Source organism: Typopeltis vanoorti, chromosome 1 (genome assembly GCF_054136105.1).
Source record: "Typopeltis vanoorti isolate ZY-2024b chromosome 1, IOZ_Tvanoo_1.0, whole genome shotgun sequence".
NCBI lineage: Eukaryota > Metazoa > Arthropoda > Arachnida > Uropygi > Thelyphonidae > Typopeltis > Typopeltis vanoorti.
This window is the reverse complement of record NC_143549.1, coordinates 158233228-158255548: the sequence shown is the minus strand read 5'-3', so window position 1 is coordinate 158255548 and position 22321 is coordinate 158233228. Positions and strand designations below refer to the sequence as shown.

Genomic DNA, 22321 nt, shown 5'->3' with positions numbered 1-22321 from the left:
CAAATTTGTGAAACATATATCAGAACAACTTCAGCCCAAAGGCCAATAACTACCAATATAGCTTACCAGGTGCACCATCAGGACTTTAGGAAAATGGTAGCTTTCTCGCTTAATTTCTCATTTGCTATTATGTAGCACTTGTGTGCACCTGTTCTTTATTTTAAGTTCCCAAGAAGGTGGCAACGTGATGTTGCCGAAATATTGAAAAGTATTTATTAAATTTGTTTTTAATTTATATTTCTAGTGTATGCTGTCAATTCCTTAATTATTAGTTATCATCCTAATCTTAGTAAATATGGTTAGGTTAAACTTCCCAAAATTTGGGAAACTTTAATTCTTAGATCTCAGCCCGAAGGCTATTAAACAGCACCCATAAAGGGATGCTCCTCATAAGACTTTAACTTTAAGTAGTCTATTTTCTCCAACTTATTGTTATGTGTGTTTTTGTGTGTATTATTATAGTTTTAAATATTATATTCCTGAAAATGTCTCTGAGACAAAGATGAAACACTGAAATGATTAAACCTGTAGTTGAATTATTTCTCTTTGTGCTCTATTCATTCCATTAAATTTTAGTATGAGTGACTGAAGATAAAAGTAATGAGCATGCAAGTAATGAATATGTAATGAAAAGAATGAGTAAATTTCTCATTGGTGAGAAAGTTCTTAGGAAATAGTAGCATGAAAGCAGTATGAATTGCAAAAAGACAATAAAATGATCATGCTCTGAATGATGTGAGTAAAATAGGCATGAGGAAAGTGAGACAGAACAAATAAAGAATGATAAGTGTCCATAATCAAGCTGGGAAGTGGTAAGAAAGAAAAGGAATTAAAGAAAGTGGAATGGTGGTGGTGGTGGTGGGGGGGGTGCTTAAGGGTCAAAGCTGCATAAAAAAGAGAGGAGACCTCCACATAGTCTTTAAAGGAATGCAGAGAACTGACCAGGGCTTCTGACCTAATGTCCAATCCTCACCTTCTCGTAGTGCACCATATTAGATATCTACCTGAATACTGCACGAACAAGAATGTGTTGGCAATTTGGAATTTAGTTGATCAAATTGTATTCTTAATGGCTTAAACAACAATACAAAATGATGATAAAATATGACAGAATTAATGCCAGCTGAGACCCCTGTTGCTTTCACCATGGAACCAGGGCAAACAGCAAAAACTCAGCTACTGGAACAAATCCTGAAACACATCCCAACTCAACAACACCAGGGTTCAAGATCAGTACTATCAATATAAGAAGCATGAATGGCAAAGAAATGGAACTAGTAGAAGAAATGGATACGTACCAGATCGACATAATAGGGGTGACTGAAACAAAAAAGACAAAAATTGGTGAAATCTTTCTAAGCAATAAATACAAAATGTTATATTCAGACAATAAGAGTCAGGGAAAAGAAGGAAGTGCTATAGTATATAATGCTAAATACAAGAATAATGAATCTTCTTGAATGTCAGGCAATATCATGTAGACTGATGTGGGCAGATATCACAGTCGGGAACTGGACAATGAGACTTATTTGTGCCTATGGTCCCACAGAAGGTTCTACTGAGGAATTTTTTGAGGCTTTTAGAGAAAGCAACTGACACAATGAAAAACAAAATGAAAAGCTGGTGCTTGTTGGAGATCTAAATAGTAGAGGAGAAAATGATTGTTAGATATACAAAAATATTTTGGGAAATTTTGAAGAAAAGAGCAAAGCTAATAATAATGGCAAATACCTGTTGGATTTCTGCTCAGGACATGGACTGGTTATTACTAACACAATGTTCCAACATAAAAAAGTGCAAAAATTCACATGGAGAGAAGAGGCAAGAAAGTTGATAGCAAATAAGTCAGCTTGTGCTCTTAGAAAACAATACATAGACAAATGTAAGAAACTTAAACACTGTGTAAAAGTAGCTAAACAAAAGTCATGGGAAGACTTTTGTAAGTATATAGAAAATAAATATCAGGAGGATGGCAAAATATTCTGGAGGCTGTTGAGAAAGCTCAGAAATGGAGGAAATGGAGTGCTATAAAAAAATTAGAGATGAAAATTATTATTATTATTATTATTATTACCACGGGCTACTCCAGGAGTCCTTAGACTCATCGAGGGAGGCCGTAAACATCATGTTCATGCAGCTGTTCAACATTCTCACAGTATCTATCATACCTTGCCTTGAACTCGCTCACTGTCATAGCACCCACAACAGACTCTGGCAGCTTATTCCACTCATTTACCACTCTTAAAGTAAAGAACCCAGCTCTAACACCCCTGCTAACCACGCTCTTGCCCAGCTTCCATGGGTGTCCCCTAGTTCTCCCACCACCAGTCCTGATCTCAAAAATATCATCTGAATTAATCCTATAGAATCCTTTTAGCAATTTGAATGTCTCAATCATGTCTCCCCTTTTCCGCCTATCAACTAGTTTCTGCAACCCACAAATCTTCAACCTGTTCTCATATGGTTCATTCCATAGACCTGCTATCATCTTAGTCACTCGCCTCTGGATCCTCTCAACCTCCTCCCCATCAAGAAGGAACCGAGGTGACCAAATCTGGGCACAGTAGTCGAGATGAGGTCTTATCAGGGCTCGGTACAGAGGTACAATAACTTGTTTTTCTCTGCTCGTCAAGGTATTTTTCAACAACCAAGTGAGTTGATGAGCTGATTTAGCTACTTTCGCAATGTGCCCCCTAAACTTCATCTCCCTATCCACCAACACTCCCAAGTCCCTGGCCTCATCAATCTCTTGGAGTACAGTTCCACCAATGTGGTATACTGCTGCTAATCTTTTCACTCCAAAATGCATAACCTTACATTTTGTCACATTAAATTGACATCCATTCTCCTTAGTCCAGAACTCCAATCTATCTAAGTCATCTTGCAAGACTTTGACATCTTCTGCATTCACTATCGCCCTACCCAACTTTGCATCATCAGCAAACAAATGAACTGTCCCACTTAGACCCTTCCCTATATCGTTAATGAACAGATTAAACAGCAGTGGTCCAAGAACAGAACCCTGTGGCACACCACTAGTCACAGGCCGTTTTTTGGACTCTACTCCTGAATAAACTACTCTTTGATATCTCTCCATCAACCACCCAGCTATCCATCTCACCAACCCTATATCCATTCCCATATGTTGTAGTTTACGGATTAGAATTCCATGTGGTATCCTGTCAAACGCCTTTGCCAGGTCCAGCAGTATCACTGTAAACCCATTTCCCTTATCCAGTTCAGCCATCACCTTGTTATAAAACTTGAGCAAGTTACTGAGGCAGGATCTACCCTTCACAAAGCCATGCTGTCCTGTGACATGAAATGGTGACATGAAAACTGGAGAGAAAGATATCCTTGATGTATGGAGTAATTACTTTGAAAAATTGCTAAATGAAACAATCAGTGACAGCATAGTGGACCGAATTACTCAACAGGCATGCAATCAGAAATGCATATCCATACTCGAAGTAGAAAAAGCCATTTAAAGTCTGAAGTGTGGAAAGTTAGCAGGAATAGATGATAGAAAAAAGAACTGGGTATTCGACCAAAAATGCTTAAGTATAGGTATAAAAGTACAGCAGTGGCTGCACTGCATGGTTCAGAAGGCCTGGACAGAGGGATGGATTTCAGATGATTGGAGTAGAGCTCTCATAGTACCATATATAAAAAGAGAAATAAAACTGAATGTGAAAATTACAAACTTAATGAGTGTTCCTGGAAAGATTTATGCAAGTATACATGAGAAATGGTTGAGATGGATTGTGGAAGGGAAACTTGGTGAAGAACAAGCTGGTTCAGGTCAAATAGTGGCTGGCAGGATCAAATTTCCACTTTACGACAAATGGTTGAGAAAGTGTGGCAATATAACAAAGATCTGGATTTAAGTTTTGTAGGCCTGGAAGAGGCAAGTGCCAAGAGAAAAGTTATTCAAAATGCTACAGTTGCATGGTGTCAATGAAACATGATATCAAGCAACACTTAGTCTTTATTTCAGTTGTTAAGTCAGCAGTTAGAATTGAGGGAAGTACAGGAAGATGGTTTGATGTTAAATCTGGTGTCAGACAAGGATGTACATTATCCCCCCCCCCGTTATTCATTATTTATATGGATCACACTATGAAGGAAAGCAGTATTAAACTTGATATCAAAATTGGAGATGTTAATCTCTGATCCTTCCTTTATGCAGATGATATACTTTTAAATAAATCCAGTACGAATCTGCAAGATTCCCTAACTAGAAGAGAACACAAAGGCTTCTGGGAATGATGCAGAGGACACTGACGTGTAGAAGTAGGGAGATTCTTGTTCCGGAGATTAGGCCACACATGGACTATTGTGCCCAGATTTGATCACCAGGTTTTCAGAAGGATGAAGAGATGTTGGAAACAGTCCAAAGGTGACTGACTAAAGTAGTTTCTGACTCTGGAATGTTGATTGAGAAGATGTAATTTGCAGAGTCTGGTGGAGAGGAGGAAGAGGGGAGATATGATAGAGACCTACAAATTGGTAAGGGGTTGTTATAAGATCAATGGTGGAGAAGTTCTACAGAGAATAGTGGGAGATCAGGGGAGAACCAGAGGTTATCCCTGGAAACTATATAAAGAGGGTGTGAGTAGGGGAGTGAGAGGCAGGTTTTTTTCGTGCAGAGTTGTGAATGATTGGAATGCCTTGCCTAAGAGTATGGTGTCTGCAAGGAGTTTGAGTGTGTTTAAGACACGGTATGATGAGATGTGTGTGTGATAAAAGGACCTCCCAGATGAGTCTTTGACTCCATGAGGCCTTGGGGTAATAATAATAATAACTGTTGTAATAAATTTGGTATGAAAATCAGGAAGAGCAAGACAAATAGCAAGACAATGAAAGTAGGCAGAAACATCGAAAATATCAACTGCATTGTGAATGGAGATCTATAGAACAAGTAAAGCATTTCAGCTACTTAGGCACAATTTTTAGTGAAGATGGTAAATTAAATATGGAAATAGACAACAGAATCAACAAAGCTGGTATGGTAGGAAGTTAGTTGAATAATATGGCATAAGAGATAGAGAGAGAGAGAGAGAAAAATTAGTCAAAACACTAAATTAGCTGTATATAAGACAGTGTTCAAACCAATTTCAACTTATGGATCTGAGAGCTGGGTCAGAAGTAAAACACTTGCCCAGACTAGAGACCACAGATATAAGAGTCCTGAGAAAGATTAGGGGCATGAACAGATGGCATCAATGGCAATATCATATTAAAAATAAGGATATTAGGAAAGAACTTGACATTGTTAGCATATAGGAATGTGTTAGCAGAGCTAATCTCAGGTGGTATGATCACTTAAACAGAATGGAAGAGGAAAGATTTGCAAAACAAGTGTTCTCTGCCCGGTTGGCAGGAAAAAGACCCCAGAAGAAGACCAAGATGGTGGATTGATCAGTTAAAAGTGCATTACAAGACAGAAATATAAGATCTGAAAATCCAAATCAGTAACTTCCTATCAACAAATCTGCTCCAAATCAACCTGTTATCTTGACAGATAACAGGTTGATTTGGAGCAAAATTGTTGATAGGAAGTTAGTAATGATGTAAGATTTTCATGTAGTACTATTATAATATCTTGTAATGTCAGGAATTTGATGGTGATGATGATGATGGAATGATAAAGGGAGAAATAACGAGTGGTAATGAAGTTAGTATGAAAGATGTGAAACTGAATGAGGATATCAGATGTAAAATGGAGAAGCTGAGAGGGAGGGAATATATAAGGTAGATGCAGAGTCAAATAGGATATTGGAAAAGAGACTAGCTGTTGAGAGTGTAAGAAGAAATGTGTAATTAAAGAAACAGGAGTTAGAGATGAATGATGGCAATGAAAAGGTGATATGGGAAGTATTGGAACACCATGGTGAAGAATATTTTAAACAGAGTAGGTGATGAAGGTGCATTTGTAAAGGGAAAATGAATAGCTGCCTGAGGGCATGGAGAGGAGAGAGCGCACAGAAGAAATGACTGTGTTGGTTTGGAATGAATGATTTATGAGGAAATGTGAATGAAATAACACAGATTTATTATTAGCAGATTATTATTATTATTATTATCATTTTTTATTTTTATTAGTTTTATTATTTTTATAATAATAATAATCATAGCACGCTATCATTATTATTTGGGTGTACCTCATCATGTGAGGTACACCCAAAGCCAATCAAACTGTGCTTTAAATTCATTCAATGTCTCTGCATTTGCCATAGTATCAACTTTGTGCAGTTGAAATACCCCAATAGGTCATCCTTCTTGAGGACTTCAATGTCCATAACTCACATTAGCTCCCCCTTCTCCAGTTTCACGAACCAAGCAGGTAGGGATGCTGAAGTGTTTGCCATCAGCAATGACCTATCTCAAAACATCAATCTTCCTATCAGAATACCTGACACTCCCTCCAATTTGCTAACACACTTGACCTCTTACTAACAAGCTCCACTTCTACGTATACTGTGGTGTCAGTTTTCCTCTTGGTAACTTGAACCACAATCTCATACATCTCTTTTACCACAGGACAACCTTCATCCACCAGTTCACAATCTCATGTCCTTTGAAACTACAAGGGTACCAACTGGGATGCCCTCCATGACTTCCATCCTCCTTCCCGTGGTCTGGCTACTGCTTCAGTTCTTCTGATTTTTAAGAGCTGTCCTACTATCTTGCACATTATTATTATTCAGGACCTCTATAGAGTCACAAGAATCATTATGAGAGGATCATCTCAGAAAACACAAAGTTTATCATACCATTCGTTAAACTAATTCGTTATATATGTTCTCATCACCCTATCTGTAATGCACTGCACAGTGCATTACAGATAGGGTGATCACCACCCTCCATGCTAAAAAGCGGCCTATCACTCTTTTACCAATCCCATTCACAACTTCCAGTTTTGTATTAAACTGACATTCCTTAATCTTTTATTTTTTCAGTTTTGTCTTCCATGCTATACTAGTCACTTTCCTGTCCCAAGTATTATATTCCTCATGTGACTACTCTCCATCTTTCACTTTATACTCTTTCCATATGCAGATCATTAGTTATCTACTTTTCACCAAAGCATGTTATCTCTTTCACTTGAGATAAGCAACTTGCCATTGTTAGCAATAAATGCTTCAGTAGCTCCTATGTCCCATGCAAGTCCTGTAAGCTGCCTCATCAGGGCGGAGGGGTAACAATGGATGGAATAAGTTAAGCACGTCAGGGGATATACATATATATGCTCCTGATAGGATCACCGAAGGCATGGTGGTTGTACTATTATGCCAGCTCAGTAGTCGCCTAGACAAACTTTTGGAGACACCAGGAGAGATGATGAAAAATGTGCTACTAGTGACAATGGTTTTTTTATGAATATAAAGATATTTAAACATGAATTTCATCTGAGAACAGATTTATGATCAGAACATGGAATATTAGATCATTATATCTATGTGGTCAACTTAAGATTCTGCATCCACAGAATTAGCATGCTATGAATGGTCCATCATTGGTATATATGAGACAAGATGGCCAGAGAATCTGGTGAATTAATAACAGAGGAAGAAATAAATTTCTTTCTTTACTTAGGTACTCCACAGGAGTTGGTTTCTTGATACAAAAGAATATTAAGCACTTGTAATAGACTTTAAACTTGTGAATAGCAGATTTGCAGTAGCATGATTAAAGAGTAAACCACTAAATATATCTATTATATAAATATATGCACCAAAAACCTCATATGATGTTCAGGAAGTGAATCTGTTTTATGACCAAATGCTGACCTGGTTGATCAAGTGGTTAGCATACCCACTCTCTAACCAACAGGCTGCAGGTTCAAATCCCACCATGGGGCATGGATGTTTGTGACTGTCTGTAGGTAAGAGATGAATTTCATCAACCAGTGTGAGACCACTCCAGTTAAAGGAGGTCTGAAGTGGATTGAAAGAGTTCTATATTTGGTCTAGAAACCAAAGAACTATGTATCTAGACTATGTAAAAAAATATTAAAAAATTCAATATATATATATATATATATATATATATATATTGGATTTTTTAATATTTTTATATGTATATATATATATATATATATATATATACACACACACACACACATAAAATTGATGAAAACAGAAAAAAAACAATCCTTAGACACCAATGGTACAAAATGTATTATAGGTTTGCAAACTTTTTGCAGACGAAAGCAACATAATAATAATAATAATAAATAATAATAATAATAATAACATGATCTATGAAATACCCAAGAAAGACTTTATAATAGTACAAGGGAATTGCAATGCAAATATCAGAATAGATATAGGAAGAAATTTTTCCCTGCTTTCACCCAACCTTCACCCACCAGGTCATAGTCTCACGCCCTTTGACACTACAGGCATGCCAATTGGGAGGCTCTCCGTGACTCTATTCCTCCTTCCCATGGTCTGACTACTGCTTCAGTTTTTCTGATCCAAACATCTGCTCAGACCACATAATAGAAATCATCCTTGCAGGAGGCTTTCATCCCTCATTCCACTCTAAATTCTCAGCCATCATCCAAGTCTTGATTCTCAAAAGAGTCTGCCAATGCAGTATAAGAAAAACCTCTGCATACTACAAATGGTTGAAGACCAAAACTCCAGTAATTCTGCCTATACTGCAGCTTGCGAAAGCTGTAAAAGAATCATTCCCAAATCCAAATTAAACTTTGGCTAAATGTTGTAAACTTGCCTCCTGCCCTAATGACTCATTCCATATCACTGATAGTCTTCTCCTAGAAGGAAATCTGATGAATCCTTAATAACCTGGACACAAACAAGGCATCTAGTGCTGACAGCATCCCACCTATTGTGTTAAAAATTTGTACCCAAGAACTAATAACTATCCTATATCCAGTCCATCCCAAAGAAAGGTGATAAAAGTCAACCAAAGAACTACTGGCCAATTACTTGTGATTCTGTTCTCTTTAAAATTATAGAAAAAACAGAAGTGTGAGCAACAGGACAGTTATCTGTTATACACAATCAACTCTTGAACCACCTAGAGACCTACCAACTAATCAGTGACCAGCAATACAGATTCTGCCAATCACAAATCTACAGCTGATCTTTTTGCTTTCACCCCTCCCCTCACATCTGGACTCAAGCCTTGGAAAATTTGCAGAAATTCACATGGTTTCCCCTGACATTTCAAAGGCATTTGATCAGGTTTGACACAGGTGCAACTTAGCAAACTGCCATCCTATGGCCTGCCTTGCACACTGGATTGCCAACTTTCCTCTGGTGGTTCACTATTTTTTTTTTTTTTTCACCCACTCTCTTCCACTTGTATATAAATGAGGTGCTCTCACAGATGTCTAATTGTACCATATAGCTTTGCTGATGACTTCTTCCACTTCACCCCAGCAGTCTATGTAGACTGCTGGGATACCATAAAGGTGACAGTCCTAACATGCTCTCTCTAGATGTTTCCCTCTTGGGATCTACTTAACAAAGTGGAGAACAAACAATTAGTCAATTTTCTAATACTATCTATCCAGGTAATTCTATGTTGCCCCAATGTTTTTTTTTTTTCCACCAGAAGTCATTGTAGGTAAGCTATTTGATCTAGCTATGTGGTACAGCTACCAGAGCTATTTCTGACATATTTTAGTGAAGATATTTTCTTGTGTTCTAAGAATTAGAGTGAAATTTTCTTCTAACCTTTTCATTCATTACATGTGCAATGAATGGTAGCATCAAAAGTTTTCTACAGCACTTCACTTCGAAGGCCAATAGTCTTTTCTCATCTTCCTTTAGTGATGTCTAACTCTCACATCCATATAGTAAGAGAGAGTTAACAAGGGTATCAATGCAATAGAGTATAGCAGTTAGTTGTATTTTAGTGTCCTCCCAAAGTAGCTGTAACCTCTGATGGGCAATAGTTGCTTTAGCAATATGTGGTTTAATGTCATATTTAGACTGGCAATCACTGAGTTGTATACTTACTAAGTAGGTGAATCTTTCTATTTCTTCCAATTTTCATCGTTAACTGAAATTTTAATAGGCTTATTGCCTGAAGACATTGTTTTTGATTTGTTAATGCTGATATTTAATCCATAAACACTAAGCTCGTCTTCTTCATACAAGAAGTTTTAAATATGAATGTGTTTTCAAAGAAAGTTGGGAAACCCTTTTACACTGGTCTAACCTGAATCAGAATGATTGTCTCTCTCTCTACCAAAAGTTTGGGAGATTCACATTTTATGTAAACATCAAAAATAGTTTTAATAATATTATTTATTAATATTAATCCCTAGCACGTGACAACTGTTTTTAATTGGTAAACCGACTGTTGTATGTACCTTGTATTCCTGTTCATTGATTTGGTTGTTTCTAATCACTGTGATGTACTGTTATTTTGAGTAAGAAATATCTGTACATTTATTAAAGTTAATTACAATGATTATTGTGTAATTTGTTGTTTATAATTATGCAAGAGGTATCTTTAAAGGTAGGCATTCCTGTTTAATAACAGTCTTACAACAGCATAGGTTCCAAGAGAGTGTAAAGAAGGTAAAATTGTTCCACTGCATAAAGGTGGTGATAAGGCTGTGGCTACAAATTATAGGCCAATCTGTATATTTGGAGTTGTGGTTAAGGCACTGGAGAGATTGGTGAGAATTAAAATACAGAAATGGGTTGATAGCAGTATTTTCTGTGATTGTCATCATGGGTTTGTTAAAGAGAGATCATATTTTACCAACTGGCTCATGTACTATAACAAGGTGATGAATGTTTTGGACAAGGAAGATGCATAAACAGTGGTATACTTAGATTTTTCAAAACCTTTTGATAGACTGACACACAACAAGCTGTTACATAAAACTGAAACAAATGAGATTGCGTAACAGACTAGTGAGTTGGATCTATGGCTGGCTATCAGATGGATATTAAAAAGTTGTACACCACTATTGATATTCCAGAAAGAGGAACATCAATAGTGGAGTGTGTGTGTCACAGGGGGGGGGGTCTGTATTGGGGGCCAATGTTGTTCAACTTGTACACTAATGATATTGGAATGGGTTTAACTGGTGATATGTAGCTGTATGCAGATGATGCAGAGTCAAGCAGGTGTTATTGCCTTACATGAGGACTTGAATAGATTGCATGAAATGGGCAGGTAAGTGAATAGCTCTGAAAATTGGAATGCAAGCTGGAATGCAAAGCCCACACTTGGTGGGAAAACTTTGAAGGAGGTAAAGTAGATGAAAGATCTGGAAGTATAGGTGGACAAGGAGTTGAAGTTCAGGGACACATTGCATAGACTGATACACAAGCTGTTACATAAACTGAAACAGATGGGATTGGATAACAGACTTGTGAGTAGTATTGGTGACTGGTTGTAAGATAGGAATCAGAATCTTGCACAAGTTATGAAGTCATCACATCAGATTATGGCAATGATGAAGAGACCTTAACATGTAGTAATACTGAGATTATGGTTCTGTTGCATAAGGTGCTGATCAAGCCTCATGGATTATTGTGCACAGATTTGTGACTTGGTGGCAAAGATATGTTAGAAAGGGTCCAGAGAAAATTCATAAAGGTTATAACTGGTCTTTGGAATGTGGAGTATGAAGATAGCTTGAAAGAATGCAATTTGCAAAGGCTCTTAAATTGGAGACAGAGGGTGAATATGATGGAGACATATGAGTTGGAAGAGGTCAGAACAAAAACAAGAGACCATCCCTGGAAACTGTATAAGATGGTTGCGAGCAAAGGAGCGAGGGAAAAGTTCTTTGCATGGAGAATGGCTGGTTAGTGGGATGCATTGCCTGAATGTGCTGTGAATGTGGGCAGAGTGAATGAGTTAAAGGTACACTTTGATGAGCTTTGTGTATGATAGCTGTACCTCCTACAATGAGTCTCTAACTTCATGAGGTCTGATGTTAATAATAATAATCAAATTTAAAAGAGAAATTAAATAAGAAATGAAAGGTAGACTTACTTTAGATGCTGTATCGATTCATTATATGGTCGTACCACATATGCGACATATAAATGCTGGATATCAGATGCATCTACAAAGTACACATAGCCAAAAGAAGAACCAACAGCTACATAGCAGCAAAGTGGATTAGAAACAAAACTATCAGCCTTGAAAAAAGAAAGAAAATAAAAATATGAGCAATAATGTAAATGAGTCATCCTATAAGTTCTCTAAAATCTTAGAGAAGCTGTTAAAATGTATCAAGAATTAACAAATATTTATTTAGAGTTAAAACAAACTTTTCAAAGTTAACTGAAGCTAGAATTTTGAAATCAAACCATGTTTTCTTTATCTTTATTATAGACAATTACATTAGAATTTTTCATATGTTCTTAAAATAACTTGAACAGAGATAACAAAAGTAATGGTTACAACTTTTATTATTTATTCCTTTTAGGCGAACTCAACAAAATTCTAAAAAAGATTTATTTTTATCTGTCCATCTGGACACATTATTTTGGAACTAAGGCCAGATGACCTTTATTGTATTCAAAGAAATTGATAATTATATTGAATTAAAAAATTCAATATTGATCAACATTGAATACAATAATTTAATATAATAATCAATTGGATTTTTGCTGATTTATTGAGTGCTTTCTTAGATTAATTGGTGTATCTTTAGTATATTATTGTAGTGTTTTTTTAGTGTATTTATTGTATTAATGCATTTAATAACATAATTGTAGAAATATTTCAAGTCTAAAGCACAAGTAAAAAGCAGTTACTAATGAGAAGCTTAGTATGCTGCTGATGAGCAGAAACATTGCACTGAGATGAAAATAATCTGACATCAGAAATATCCCAATTAAAAGAAATTATTAGAAAATCAACCAGAAAATGGAAAAAGTGGAAAATGTTTAATGAAACTAAGACAGGATATGCAAAATAAATCAGAATAAGAAGAAGCAGGAAAGCAGAGAACTTATTATTATTATTATTATTACCCAAGACCTCATGGAGTCAAAGACTCATCTAGGAGGTCCTTTTATCAAACACACAGCTCATCATACTGTGCTTTCAACACACTCAAATTCTATGCAGACACCACACTCTTAGGCAAAGCATTCCAATCATTCACAACTCTGCATGAAAAAAACCTGCTTCTCACTCCCCTACTCACACCCTCCTTATACAGCTTCCAGGGATGACTTCTGGTTCTCCTCTGATCTCCCACTATTTTCTGTAGAACCTCTCTGGCATTGATCCTATAACAACCCCTTAATAACTTGTAGGTCTCTATCATATCTCCCCTCCTCCTCCTGTCCACCAGACTATGCAAGTTGTATCTTCTCAATCTTTCTGCATACTCAACATTACAGATGTTAGAAACTACCTTAGTCAGGTGCCTCTGGATCCTCTCCAACATCTCTTCATCCTTCTGAAAACCAGGTGACCAAATCTGAGCATAATAGTCTTGGTAAACAACAAGGTAAGTCAAGTAAAATACAAGAAAACAAAGTAATATGGTATGGTCATTCAATCATCAAATTCACACTTGCTAATATAGCCACTATTTCTAGCTTTGTGGGATGAAAATTAAACATATGACAAAATGTAATAGAAGAAAACAAAAAAAGAAAAGGGATGGTAGTTTTTTTTAAAATATAATGACAAATATAATATCAGAGAGGATATGAAAGGATTATTGGAAGAAGCAAGAAAGAAAAGTGAGAGGGTAAAAATGCTTGGTTTATTACTGAAATACAACAGTACTGCATTAAGTTGAAGGCCTTTGCTATCAGAGTCCTTCAACTTAATGCGGTATTGTTGTATCTTGGTAGTAAACCAACAATTTTTACCATCTCACTTTTCTTTCTCTTTTCTTCCAACATTCAATGTGCAGACTGAAGAAAAAATGGATGTAAGTTTGTAAGTTTTTAGATTGTGATTGTGATTTTGTGTGTGTGTGTGTGTGTGTGTGTGTGTGTGTGTGTGTGTGTGTGTGTGTGTGTGTGTGTGTGTGTGTGTGTGTGTGTGTGTGTTCTGCCATTAAATGGAGTGCATTTAATGGCAGAAAAGACTTGATCATCGAAAAAACTGCTCACCGGGATGAATCTGAATGCAGAAAGTCACAGGTATCTAGATCATCATGGGAGGAATGACAAGAATGTGAATGAAAGTTCAATTCCTTCACCAGATGCATAGCATATTTAATGCCATTCATAAGGATATGAATGGCATTAAATATGTTATGCAACTGGTGAAGGAATGGAAATGTGCACTTTGAGTACAGACCTTTTGAGTATGTCTCGGGAGAGAAAAGAAAGTTTTACAATAAGGACAAGCAGATTGCATATCTAAGTATATGAAAAAGCAAGGTGGTAATTTGTTATGTCTATAAAAAATGTCAGGAGCATCAGGAACAAAGGAGTTGAGTTTGCTGCTTTATTGAATACATTGTAGCCTAAGATTGTTGGCAATAATGAAACCTGGCAATCAGAATCAGATGTTGTAACTGGGATCAAGAGCAATGGGTATAGTAATTTTTGGAATGACAGAAGAGAGATAGCAGAGGGAAGGAGAGTACTGCTAATGATATTATTATTATTATTATTATTATTATTATTATTATTATTATTCAGGCCTCCATGAAGTCAAAAGACTCATTGTGAGAGGTCCTTCCTAGGCAACATAAAGTCTATTATACCACTCCTTGAACTCATTGGCCATTCTTGTTTTCACCACTCTATCAGGCAATGCATTCCATGGTTCAACCACCCTCCATGCAAAGAAACCACTCCTCACCCTCTTGCTCACAACTTCCATGGATGACCCCCCTTGGCTTTGCTCCTTCCCACTGTTTCACCAAGCAAAAGAACTCCCCAGTGTCAACCCTATAACTACCCCTCAACAGTTTAAAAGTCTCAATCATATCACCTCTAATTCTCCTATCCACCAAACTCTGCAGTCCACATTCCATCAACCAATTCTCATAACTAACACTGTACAGTCCTGAAACTGTCTTTGTTATCTGCCTTTTTACCCTTTCCACAGTTAATTTATCCCCTTCAAATCCTGTGGACCAAATTTGAGAACAATAGTCTAAGTGTGGTCTGCTCAGGGTCTTATACACTGAAACGATAACTCTTTTATCTCTGCAGGTCAGCATCCTCCTTAGTATTGCAGCAATCCTCTGGGTTACCTTCACCACCTTTGCAATATGTTCCCTGAATTTCAGTTTTCTATCAATTATCACCCAAGTTCCTCCAGTACAGCTCCACTAATCGAGTATGCAGCCTCCCATCGATGTATCCCAAACTTCAAGACGTTACAGTTTGCTGCATTAAACCGAACCCCCATTCATTCTACCTGTCTAGTTTATTCAAATACTCTTGCAGGGCTATTACTGATAATCATCTAATAAATAACTATATAAATATCTAATAAATACTAATAAATCATCTGCACTATTACTAATAACCCTTCTCAGCTTCACATCATCTGCAAACAACTGAATATCCCCCTGCAATCCATTGACAATGTAATTGATATAAAGATTAAACAATATAGGTTCCAGTACTGAGCCCTGTTGGACCCCAATTTTAACCTTCTGCTTCCTTGATACTGCCCCACGATACACAACTCTCTGATACCTATCAGATAACTGGAATACTGAATCCAGTTGACTAAACCAACATTTATCCCATGTGCTGCAACTTAAATATCAGCTTATCATGTGGAACCCTGTCAAATGCCTTTGCAAAATCCAAAAAAAAATGGCAGTATATGCTTTTCCCTCATCGACTGCTCTTGTCACTTTATTATAAAAGGCAATCATATTACTAAAGCAAGAGTGCTCATTAACAAATCCATGTTAACTCTCACAGATAACATCACCTTCATCTGCCCAGCACTTATATCGTTCCTCACAAATTTCACCAAGATCTTTACAACTACCGATGAAACACAAACTGGCCTATAGTCAGGCACATTAGTCTGCTGCTGCCCTTATTCAATGGCACTAGCTTACGTTTCTTCCATTCCTTGGGTACCTTTCTCGTGGCCAGACTTTCATTGAAAAGCCAGGTAAACGGAGCTGTCAGTTCACATCTCTCAAAGCCCATGGTGAAATACCATCCAGTCCCACAGCTTTACTGACATCCAGGGTACTCAGTATTTGGAACACACTTTCCTCTTGCATCTCTAAGCCTGCCCTATACCTCTAGTATAAAAACTTACATATCCAGGATGAAATATTCCAATAAAGTGTTTATTGAACAACTCTACTATGTCCTCTGCATCAGTCATTCTATTCCCATTTTTATCCAACCAATCATTTCTTCTCCTACTGGCCACATAGCTAAAAAATTCCCTAGGATTTTCTTTTTATCTTAGTGCCAGTCTCTTCTCATATTCCAGTTTAGCCTTCCTTACCATATTATTCACATGATATCAAATGACTCGAGTCTAGTTAGGGTAGAAATGTATGAAAGAAATAATGATAATAATGTCCCAAGTAGCAGTGAGTTTGGGGATATCTAGTGTGAAGTGATGACTAACAGGATGAAATATATGGTCGGTGTTGCTATAAACTGGTGGTTCAGTTGCAGAGGATGATGATCAAATTACCTTATAGGGTACTAAATGATTGATCATTAAGGGTGACTTGAATTATCCAAATATTGACTGGGCAGAAGAAAAAAATCTCATGGTATGAATGAAGCAGAATTTATTGATTTTTTGTGAGACAACTTTCTTATGCAGCATATGAAAGAAGGAACTATAGCAAAAGATGTTAGATTTGTTCATAGCATTAGAAGGGGTCTCAGTTAAGAATATGATTATTTTAATATTAATTGGTGATCAGCATGCTGTACTTTCATGGGAAGTAGATATTATATAGATGTTTCAACTAGAATAGGTTACATGCTGAACTATGAAGCTAGAGATTATGATTGACCAACTTAGGAGAATACTATCTTTGTTCCCATTGTATCACCTTACTTAATGTGGAAAGATATCAGCAATCGTTTTAGAATCTTTGAAAAAGTGTTCAAATGAGGCAGTATTTGAATGTATCTCTAGAATTGAATAATAAATAGGGTGGGAATAAGGAAGAGATCCATAAGAAGCAGATCATGTGATTAAGAATGAGAGGAGTTATGACATATACACTGCTTTGAAAGATGTCAATGGACACCCTCATGGACAAAATGCATTGTGTCATATAATGAATCACATGTTCGTAGCAGTTATAAATTGGAAGACTAGTTTGAAAGAGGCATTGTGATATGATACCATGTTACAGGTCTATCTGTTCAGCAACTTGTTGAGAAACTGGATCATCCCAAGTCAACAAGTACTGTGCACCTCTGGACTGGTGCTTTGCTTTTCGACAGCCAAGTATTATAATTATTATTATTATTATTCAAGCCTCCATGGAGTCAGAAGACTCATCGTGGGAAGTCCTTTCTAAGAACATAAAGTCTGTCAAGACTCATCCGGGGGAGATCCCCCTAAGAAACACAAAGTCTATCATACCACTCCTTAAATTCATTGACCGTTCTCGCTCACACCACTCCATCAGGCAATGCATTCCACGGTTCAACCACCCTCCATGCAAAGAAACCACTCCTCACCCTCTTGCTCACAGTTTCCTTTTGTAACTTCCAGGGATGGTCCCTTGCCATGACTCCTTCCCGCTGTTCAACCAAGCGAAAGAACTCCCCAGTATCAACCCTGTAACCATCTCTCAACAGTTTAAAAGTCTCAATCATATCACCCCTACTTCTTCTATCCACCAAACTCTGCAGTCCACATTCAATTAGCCGATCCTCATAACCAAAATTGTACAGTCCTGAAACCATCTTTGTCATCCATCTTTGTACCCTTTCCACAGTTAATTTATCCAAATCAAATCGTGGGACCAAATCTGAGAACAATAGTCTAAGTGTGGTCTGATCAGAGACTTATACAATGGAATGATGACCCTTTTATCTCTGCAGGTCAGTGTATTTCTCATAATTGCAGCAATCCTCTGTGTTACCTTCACTACCTTTGCAATATGTCCCCTAAATTTCAGGTTTCTATCAATCATCAACCCCAGACCTCTTGTCTCCCCTACTTACTCCAGTATAACTCCTCCCATAGAGTATGCGGTGTCTTATCGATGTCCCAAACCTCAAGACCTTACATTTTGCTGCATTAAACCAACACCCCCATTCGTTTGCCCATCTATCTAGCTTATTCAAATCCTCTTGCAGGGCTACCACATATGCACTATTACTAATAATCCTTCCCAGCTTCTCATCATCCACAAACAACTGAATATCCCCTTGCAATCCATTGGCAATGTCATTGATATAAAGGTTAAACAATATAGGTCCTAGTACTGAGCCCTGTGGGACCCCACTTGCAACCCTCTGCTTCCATGAAATTGTCAATGCTTTCTCTGATACCTATCGGACAGCCAATCCTGAATCCAGTTGACCAATCTGACATCCAGACCCATGCTGCAACTTAAATATCAGCTTATCATGTGGCACCCTGTCAAATGCCTTTGCTAAGTCTAAGAAAATTGCAGTATATGCCTTTCCCTCATCTAATGTTCTTGTAACTTTATTATAAAAGGCTCGCATATTGCTAAAACAAGAGTGCCTTTTCACAAATCCATGTTGACTCTCACAGATAACATTACCCTCATCTGCCCAATGCTGTATACAGTCCCTCACTACTTTCTCCAAGATCTTAACAACTACTGATGACACACAAACTGGTCTATAATTAGACACTTCCAATCTATTACCACACTAATGCAATGGCACTATCTTACCTTCCTTCCATTCCCTGGGCACCTTTCCCACGGCCAGACTTTCCTTGAAAAGCCAGGTTAAAGGCACTATCAGTTCCCTAGCACATTTTCCCAAAACTCGTGGTGAAATACCATCCAGTCACAAACTTTTACTGACATCCAGAGTACACACTATCTGAAACACACCCTCCTCCTGTACCTCTAAACCTCAAACCTGCCATATCCCCTCTAGCATTAAAACTGACTCCTCTAGGATGAAATACTCCAATAAAGTGTTCATTGAACAATTCCACTATGTCCTCTGCATCAGTCACTCTATTCCCATTTTTATCCCACAATATCATTCTTCCACAGTCATTTCTCCTCTTACTGGCCACATAGCTAAAAAATTCCCTAGGATTTTCTTTGGATCTTAAGGGCCAATCTCCTCTCATATTCCACTTTTGCTTTCCTTACCACACTAGTCACTCTTCTGGCCTGTGTCTTATATTCTTCATGCATCTTCTCTTCACCTGTCTCCTTATATCTCTTCCATAGCCTCTTTTTCGCATGCAATTCCTGTTTAATAATGTTTGTCATCCACTTTACTCCAAATTGTGTCCTCTTTTTCACTCGTGGTATACAACTTACCATTGCTGCTAACAAATATTCTTTCACAATTTCCCATGCACAAATAATATCCCGGTCTTCCAATTCCTCCCTCCATGAAACTTCTCCAAGTTAACCTCTAAGACTATTATAATCACCTGGTTTATAATTCCACATAAGTTCCCGTGTCTTTGATACTCCTGCATGTCTATTCATTTTCCAAGTCAAAACCATATGGTCACTCTCTCCAACTGGTGAGAGAGATGTCATCTCAGTTATTATCAACTCTTCTGATGCTATAACCAAATCCAAAACTCTTGAACCTCTTGTTCCCTCTGTTACATGTTGCCTAAGACATTTGTCCCTCAAGAATTCTAGAAATTCCATTCCCCTATTGCTACATGCATCTTCCTCTCTCCAATTTATACTACTGTAGTTAAAATCTCCCATAACAATCATTCTTCTTGCAGTTACCAAACTTAACTGTCTAAACATCTCCTGGTCCCCATCCTCTGTGCTCCTGGGTCTGTAGCAACACCCCACTAAATAAATATCCTGTCTTGCCCACCTCTACCTCACACCATATGCTCTCAAAATCATTTGTCTCACTTCCTTCCAAAGCCTCCACTCTTAGAGGACATAGGTCGTCACTTATCATAAGCAGTACCCCACCACCATGCTTTCCCCTCCTATCCTGCAGAAAAATGCTGTACCCAGTGACTTCTATTCCTGTTATTATATCCTCTTCTGTCAACCACATCTCAGTGATCCAAAATAATGTTTAATGTTTGGCAGGCTGATGCTATCTGTGCCACCAATTCCTCTCCCTTATTCCGGATACTCCTGGCATTAGTATAAAGCATATAAATGCCATTGTTTTTATACCCAGCATTAAATCCTCTAGACTCCACTGGGCTTAGTGTTACCTGATGTCGTCTCCCTTCTCCCAAGTATCCAAGTATCCATTCCCACAAGAGGCCACCCCCTGTTATCATCCTCCCTGGGACACACTGATTCGTTCAGAACAGCAATCTCTCCAGATGCCTACATCCTTCCTGTCTCTCGCATACAATTCCTCTCTTTCCTCAAACACACTCCAAGCATCCACATATACCAGTCCTCTCTTGTCACACATTCTAGCTATTATGTCATTCAATATTACTGCTCTTCTGCTCAGTTCATCATTATCATACTGAGACAACACGCACACTATTTTTCCTCTCTCTGTCTTCTTCCATACAGCCTCAAGCAAAAATGTCATATCTCTCGCTGCCCGACTTACATTACCACTCAAGTCATTTGTTCATACCATCACAATCATCTCATACACCCTTTCACCTCTCTTAATTGCCATAGCGACCCTTTCTATTGTTCCTCCTGGCAAACACTCCTCATGCATCCTATCTTGAACACCATGGATCATTGAGTCACCATACATTATACCTCTTACCAGTCCCTCTCTCCTATTGTTTCCATTCCCTCTTCTTTCATTCCCATAGGTGTCTCTCATTTCCTCTCCTCTACTGCTATTCTCTCTTCTAGCATTCCCATACCTCTCTCTCCTACTACTGTTTCCATTCTCTCCTCTTCTAGCACTCCCATACATCTCTCTCATTCCCTCTCTCCTACTGTTTCCATTTTCTCCACTTCTAGCACTTCCATATGCTAGCCCTATTTAAGAAAGATCTTCACATGTCAAAATTATTGACAAGGTTCTTAATGAAACAAATCAGCACATTACCAGCTGCCTTAAGCCCACAAAAATTGACCATCTATACTCACTGTCTGGTATTGCACCTCCTCACATCAGGACTACACAGAGTAGATATGGGTGGAAACAACAACAAAATGATGAACGGCATCCTTTGTATGAATATCTTGCAGTACATAGGAGGCTAAGATCAAGGAAAAGTTTTATTCAATCAGGAACCGTTGGTTGATTCCATAAAAGCTACAAGGTCAATAGTGTGACAATAACAATACATAGAGGCTCTGAACTTAAATGAATCTTTTCCTTCTGGCTTACATCTAGACTGGCAAAGATGGAAGACACTTAATAGCCTTCGTTCCAGAATGGGCAGATCAAAGCAGAATATGGCCGATGGAGCTACACAGACAATGACAGCTGCTCATGTGGTGAAACACAAACCATGGAACACCTTCCACAATGCTGCCTAATAGATATTAATAATATATGTACCTAAGAAGATTTAATGCAGTGTAATGAAACAGCTTTAAAGTATATTAGTCACTGGATGAGTGAAATTTGATATTTTATGTTTTTGCATAATATTTTATGGCATTTTTGTCTTTTAATGTATGCTTTTAATTCCTATTCTTTTGATGTCTATTTCTTTAAATGTATGCTTTTAATCATTTATATGTGTGCTCTTGCATTTTCTGTAATTCACAAAATAAATAAATTACATGCTAATTTATTACAGGAAGAATGGTCCAAAATTCTCACGGATCACTATTATACCCTTGTGGAAAGTATGCCCTGTAAGATTGCTGCAGTCATCACAGGTGCCATGGCTATTTGTTCCTCACATTATGGTGTCTTTTGACTTCTTTCCAAGAAATGTATAAAGTGCAAGCCAGAAAATTAATGAGTATTGTGCAGAAAGCTAAATAGCAAATGAAAAGAAATTGGGTACATTGGATAAAGGCAATCCAAAAATATTTTATCGTTATGCTGCAAGTAAAAGAAAGAATGAATGTGAAAGAATAACTTCTAGTGTCAGAAGTTAATGAGACTTCATTTAATGAGTGCTCACCTTGCTAGGCCTGGTTGACCAAGTGGTTAGCATATCCACTCTCCAGCCAAAACGGCTGCGGGTTCAAATCCCGCTATGGGCATGGATGTTTGTGATTGTCTCTGAAATACTAGTGGTGGTGGTGGACAGTAGATGGTGTTGGTGTAGATGATGATGATGA

The 22321-nt window shown here is 37.6% G+C and overlaps 1 protein-coding gene across 1 annotated transcript in view; it reads right to left on the bottom strand.

The window, feature by feature from the left end:
- LOC150110579 (cilia- and flagella-associated protein 43-like) overlaps window positions 1-22321 on the bottom strand; it is a 609434-nt gene that overhangs the window by 361580 nt on the left and 225533 nt on the right. Inside the window, exon 11 of the mRNA XM_090401881.1 lies at window positions 12001-12149. Coding sequence (XP_090258007.1) covers window positions 12001-12149 — 149 coding nt within the window. The remainder of the gene's footprint in view (window positions 1-12000; window positions 12150-22321) is intronic.